Source organism: Nannospalax galili, unplaced genomic scaffold (assembly GCF_000622305.1).
Source record: "Nannospalax galili isolate Female #2095 unplaced genomic scaffold, S.galili_v1.0 scaffold743, whole genome shotgun sequence".
NCBI lineage: Eukaryota > Metazoa > Chordata > Mammalia > Rodentia > Spalacidae > Nannospalax > Nannospalax galili.
Genome location: NW_008349552.1, coordinates 1746063 through 1752767, shown reverse-complemented (window position 1 = coordinate 1752767; position 6705 = coordinate 1746063). Strand labels below are relative to the sequence as shown.

At 40.8% G+C, this 6705-nt stretch overlaps 1 protein-coding gene across 1 annotated transcript in view; it reads left to right on the top strand.

Moving 5' to 3' along the window:
- The first annotated feature begins 1340 nt into the window (after positions 1 to 1340).
- Positions 1341 to 6705, top strand: part of LOC103745112 (OX-2 membrane glycoprotein-like) — a 36508-nt gene continuing 31143 nt past the window's right edge. Inside the window, exons 1-2 of the mRNA XM_029570338.1 lie at positions 1341 to 1571; positions 4189 to 4527. Of these exons, the coding sequence (XP_029426198.1) occupies positions 1466 to 1571; positions 4189 to 4527 (445 nt within the window). The 5' untranslated portion in view covers positions 1341 to 1465. The remainder of the gene's footprint in view (positions 1572 to 4188; positions 4528 to 6705) is intronic.

The following is a 6705-nucleotide window of genomic DNA, read 5'->3' as shown; positions in this document are numbered from 1 at the left end:
TCTGTCATACAGATTAGGAGAGTCACCCCAGATTATACGGTTAGAGAGTGGTAGACCTGGGACTTCAGTAGAGCCTGAAAATCCAAACTCAAATATATGAATTTCTAGCCCTTTAAAAAATGTAGGTCAGGGCTGGAGGATTGCTCAGCAGTTACAAGCACTGACTGCTCTTGCAGAGGACCCGGGTTCGATTTCCAGCACCCACACGGCAGTTATGAACTGTCCTTAATTCCAGTTCCAGGGGAATCTCAAGCCCTCTTCTGACCTCTGAGGCATTGTATGACATAGGTGCACTCACATACATGCAGGCAATACACTCATACACATAAAGTAAAAATAATAGATAAAATATTTCAAAAAACCCTGACTTGATTGGCTCATGAAAAACAGCATCAGTTTCCTGTATACATAAGGCATTTAAAGTTTTAAGGATTTTTTTTTTTAATATAACAAGAAACAATGAAAGGGAACATCCAAACACTGTATTGTTTCTGTTAACATAAGCTGTGGAACTGAATCTCTGGCCGTGAACCCATGAGCATTGTTTCCTCAACATTCCAGACTGCGGGGCACTTCTGGATAGGACCGGGTTGGTTGGAGATGTTTTGAAACAGGAATCTGGTTGCAGGTTAGAAGCCTGTGGGTCAGGGCTCCATGCTGGCCAAATCAGAGAAGGCAATCAAGACAGAAAGAAAATGAATATGTTCATTTACTCAGAGACAAATGTGAGGAAGTTTTCAGAAATAATAATATATTCATTTTTTTTTCTAAACATACACAGTATATTTTATTGAAATTATTTATTAGCATTATTATGCAGTCAATTTTTGTATTCCTACTCTCCATCCGTTTGTTTACTTAATGATAGCAATGCAACTGGCATGAGATAGACTATCAATGTAGTTTTAACTTTCATTTCCCTGATGGGTAAGGATATTGAGCTTTTTTTTTCATATTTTATGGCCAATTATACCCCCCCACACACACATGCCCACACACAGCTGGTGACCACCTTTGTCTTCTAGCTAATCCCACTCAGGCTGTCATGTCTGCCTTTAATTCTTCAGAACAGTGGTTTCCTTTAGAACACCATGTTGGAATCTGAGTAATTCTTTAAAATTATGCATCTTGTAATCACATCCCTACTCACAAGAAATGAGTCAAGGGTAGGTTTTTTGTTTTGTTTTGTTTTTAACTAATAGTCAGGGTTTAAATGTGTAGCACTGTGGGCATGGAACTTACTTTGCAGACCAGGCTAACCTCAAATTTACAAAGATTTGACTGCCTCTATCTCTGAGGGCTGGAGCTAAGGCGTGGACAGCTGCTAATATACTTCCAACCCCCAGTAAAGAAAGCCAATGAGGATTTGATTGTGTGTTAAGAGATATGAGAGAAACCTTTTGATGGGAACCTGTTGGAAGAAGGAAGTAAATTTTCAGTTTCACTGCTGAAGAAAAGCTTGAAGATGAGGCATTTTACTGTTAGTGAGGACTTTTGTCAGCAGTCAATGAAATCTCCATTCCATCTCATTCTCCAGCTCTTGATGTTTCTCATCTGTGCACAAGAGTCAGGTAACCATTTTCTCTCAGAGATGTTTAGCTGAAGTCAATGGCAAATTGACAGGCCATTTACTTTTATGCAGATAGGTAAAGAAGGGCATATGCTTCCAAGATATGTATGACTTGCTCAAATTAGATGCTTTCTTGTATATCTGTTTCCCTTAAATATTAAGGTTACAGACTAGCTAGAAGCAAAGGGACTCTTCCTTATACTTACATACTTTACATACTTTACTTCTTTTGTCTCCATGATGCATATCCTGTCAGCAGTCAGGCAGCCTGAGGGCCTTTTCATTTAGAGATGGACTTGTTTTGAGGCTCTTCTTGTCATTCGGATATTTTTCAAATTACATTGGCAACTCTATAAATCATTTTCTTGGTGGTTTTGTCTGTCATTACAAGCTGGCATTCTTTAAGGATTCAATAAATACTGTCTTACTATCTTCTACTTAATCAGAATGATTGAATAAAAAGCATTTTACCTAAATCTGTTGGTTTTGTTCAGGTTAAGGCAATAGCCAGTGTTTCTTAAGAATTCAGGAAACAAAAATCATGGTAATCTCCAAAGAACGGCTGAGGCTTAGTCATAAAGCTTGTGCTTTACATGAGTGAGGTCCTGGGTTCAATCCCTAGCACCCAAATAAAAATAAAAAATAACTTTTTAAAATGCACGATGAGGAAGATTTCTGTCATGAAATAGCTCTGAATATAGATCCAATGATGAAGTGGGAGAAAGCAATACAGAAATTGTTTTGAAATACTGATGAGTCACTTGGCTGTTACCTTTTGTGTGTTGCTGGTTTGGGTTATCTTATTTACTAGTCGATCCTTTCCCAAGGGCAAGGAACAAATTACCTAAGGAAGCTAAAATGTCTGTGGTGATTTGTAACTGTCAGACCACCTACATGCTCTTATTTTATTCAACACTTTGTGAGTCAGGTGTCATGAAGCCCATGCTTGAGATGAAAAGCCCCAGGCTTAGGAAAGTAAAAGATTGCTAGACAATCTCAGTCCTAGAAATCAGCCTAGGTAAAGCTCCAACACAGAACTTTGATTGATAGATGAAATGTGTTTAAACAATAAACGTGTTACATATGTGTGAGAATTCCATAGTGCTGTATAGACAGTTTAGAACCAGTGTGCACATTTTGAACAATAGTTAAGAAATGCTTCTTGTAATTGGAGCATGAAAATTAAATGAACGAAAAACAGACAATATAAGGAGGATCAAGGTGCATGAAGTTGGGTTTCTAATGTTCAGATATACAGGAAAGTGATCATATCACATAGCCTTATTCAGTCTTTTGCTCTGTTTCTTAACTCCTCATAATTTGGGTTTATTTTATCTGTTCTTCGCATTTTTAAAATACATGTGATTATTAAGCATTTATTCACTTCTTTCTGGTCTTTTTGACTCAATAATATATTGGTGGGATTTATTCATATTGTTGAGAGGAGATGAAGCTCATTAAATCTCATTTGTGAATAATATTCTTTCGTGTAATATTATAATTTATTTATAGAACCTGTTATTTTTAATATAATAGCTTCATTAATTCTTTGAGAATTTCATACAATGTATTTTGATCATATTCATCCCCAGTCCTCCTCTAACTCCTCCCAGATCCAACCCCCCCCCACAAACTAAATGTCTTTCTTTTTTGTGATAACCTGTGGAGTCCAATTTTTCCTGCCCATAGAGTCATGGGTGTGGGGCCATCCACTGGAGCATGGTATAAAAATCTATTCTTGGTTTGTAGTTAGGTTTCTGACTATGACAAATAGTATTCTATGAACATTTTTGTTCATGTCTTTAGTGAACAAATACATGAATTTCTATATATTTAGAGTAGGTTTGCTGCTTGTAGGATAGGTGCCTATGATTAATTTTAAGATATTGCCAAAGGTTTCATAGACTATCCTAAAAAATTTACATTGCTTTTAATGGGCATTTGTTCTGCAACAAACTTGATATTGTCTGTCTTTCATTTTAGACATCTGGTATATGTGTAGTCCTCATTTTAACCTGTATTTCCTTGATAAGTAGACAACCTTAAATACATGAACTATCCAGTCAGGTGTGGAATAATGCATACATTAGCAAAAAAGTCTTTTGTTATATGTATATAAAATTTTCCTTATGTTGATTAATTTACATATTTAAGTTTTTACCCTCAATAAGTCTTAATTAGGTGATATACCAGAATCAATCTCTCTCTCTCTCCCTCTCCTCTCTCTCTCTCTCTCTCTCTCTCTCTCTCTCTCTCTCTCTCATTATGCTGAAGATCAAATCCAGGGTAGTGGATGTGCCTAGCAAACATTCTACCTACTGATGATACATAGGCTACATCTCTAAACTTTTTCCTTTTTTATTGAGACAGACTCAATAAAATGCATAAAATGTATACGGTCTTAATGAAAATGTATCGTAGGTTGGTCTTAAACTCACAATCCTTTTGAATCAGTCTGCAGTGTCTTACCACATCCTACTGCATAGCTCATTTTCTGTTGAGCATAAGAGGCAAATGAGTTCAAATGAAATGAACGTAAGATAGACAGATAACTGCTATTTGGACAAACTGGGGTAGTAAGGAAGTATACTTCTCTTAATACTGAACCTCATTTTCAGAGTCTTCACAGAGGATAAAGCATAACAATAATGAGACAGCTGTACTGGGAAGGAATGTAACTATCTTCTGCAATTTGACAACTCTGGAAGACGTTGTGCAAATTACCTGGCAGAAGATCCAAGGCTCTTTGCCACAAAATATTGGCACTTACAGCAGTAAATATGGGGAAAAAATTCTCCCACCCTTTGGAGACAGGCTGCACTGCAAGATTATCGAACCCAGTTCATCTTTCATAACTATCCAGGAAGTGACATTTGAAGATGAAGGCTGCTACAAGTGTCTATTTAACACATTTCCACATGGCAGCCATGGAGGACAAATCTGCCTGAATATTTTAAGTATCTAATCCTTTTCTCTAGGGTCTGATTATTGGGGGGCAGGGATTATGGGGTTATGGTTTTTAAGGTTATTGGCCAGAGAAAGGAAGTTAGTATTAGGGTTCCAAACAGCAGCAGCTTCTCCCCTCCCCAACAGGGACCTATGGACTTTTGGAGCCTGAAAAAGGGAACTGAGCTGATAAGCACCTTGGCCTTTGAAGTCAAGGGAAACAAACTCTGCTGAGAAGCAGCCTGACTTTCCTCTGATCTCCAAAGACAAGATAAGCAGATTCTACCTGTTAACCAGAGATTTTAGAAACTGCTTAACACATCAGCTTTTCCCTTTTCTTAAGAGGAAAAAGTAAACACTTCCAGACCCAGATCCTGCCTGGTAGACTGAACGGAGCCAGGTTTACAAGCCCTGCTTTTCCTGCTTCCCCCTGGTTGATTTTTCCCCAAGACATCCCCCCCACTTCTGCACCCTGAAGCCCCCATATATAAGTCCCAGCTCACAACCTGTGGGCTGACATCTTTCCCTTCCCTGAGGGAAACGTGTCCTGTGCGAAATAAAGCTGTATCCCGCTGAGAGTTCTATCTGTGCCTCAGTGCCTCCTCCATTCGCTCGCTCTCCACCCCCCAAGCTTTTACCTATCAAATGGTGCCAAAACCCAGCTCTTAGTTCAAGGGACCTCGCACGTAAAACTTTCGGACTCACTTGTTGTTATTGGCCACTGTGAACACCACTGATTTGGCATTAAGGAAGCACCCTCTATCTCTCTCCCCACTCCCGTTCCTTTCTGCTCTCTCTCCCTCTCTCTGTCTTCCCTTTCCCCTTCACTACTCTCTGGCTAGCCTCCATTTTTCTTTTCATCTCCTTTCCAATCAAATTCGGTCACTCCTGGACTTCAATCAAGGCCACTGGACAGCACTGGTTTCCACGACCATTGAATTGCCCGGCACGGTTACTGTGCCTGTCCATGCCCACCCGGGAGTCAAACCTGCCTCCCCATTGCACTCAAATCCTTTTCCCTACCTCAGCTCCCTTCCCTTCCTCACTCCTGCCATCTTTTGCCTTCCCCTAACATCTCATCTCTCTCTCTCTCTCTCTCTCTCCCTCCCTCTCTCTCTCCCCTCTCCCTCCATTTACTGGCTACTCTGAGTTTCATTTAGGACTCTCCATTCTTCTTCATTCCCAGTCCATCTTGGCCTTCTGGCCCACTACCTCATTTCCTTGTACTTTGGCTCCTACTGGCTGGTCGCGCACCACATTGCAGAACCTCTCCTAACTCATTTTACTCCCTCGAAAGCACACTGGTGTGTGGGAGGTTCTGCCCTGCCTTTGATAACAGGACGCTGTGGTCACTGGTGGAGACACGCACAACATATGTTTGTATTTCCCCTCCCCAGCAATTGCAGGACGTTGCCCTGGGGTTTGGGAATTTAACTTGAATCCGCAACAAAAAAAAGGATGCTTTTCTTTTGTTGCCTGATTCTTCTCGTTCTCATTTTTACATGACCTAAGCCAAACTTTCTCTTCCTGCTTTCTCTCTCTCACTCCCCCCCCCTCTCTCTCTCTCCCTCTTCCCTGTACACTACTCCTTCCTGCTCTGACTCCTGACTCCGCCTCTGTCCCCTCAGGGCAAAAGATCCTCTTGGTTCCCCTACTGGCTGCTGAGGTCTTTAACTCCTCTTTTCTTTCCATGTAATCCATTGCTTTGGGAACCAAGCACTCAAAATCTCAAGGTCTCATGCCTTTGGCTTGCCTTCTTAGATCCTTAAAGAAGCTAGGACTATCTGGCACAATCAAGTCAAAACGCCTAAAATTCTTGTGCACCACTTCCTGGCCTCAGTACAAACTAGATAATAACTCTGTTTGGCCAAACACTGGAACCTTAAACCTCAATATTTTAAAAGATTTGGAAAACTTCTGCCAGTGTAATGGCAAGCGGTCTGAACTACCCTACATCCACACCTTTCTTGACCTCTGTGCTAATCCCTCCCTCTGTGTCAAGTGTTCTTCCCACCAGGTCCTCCTGGATAAGACAGTCTCACCAGATCCTAATCTTCCAAGGGCCTCTACCCCTCTCCCTCCTCCCTACCCCTCTGACTCTGCTTTTGATCCTTCCATAGCTGATAACCTGCCCCCTATGAGAACCCAGCTCCAAGAACCCCTGCTCCCAAGCCCGAGGCACAACCAAA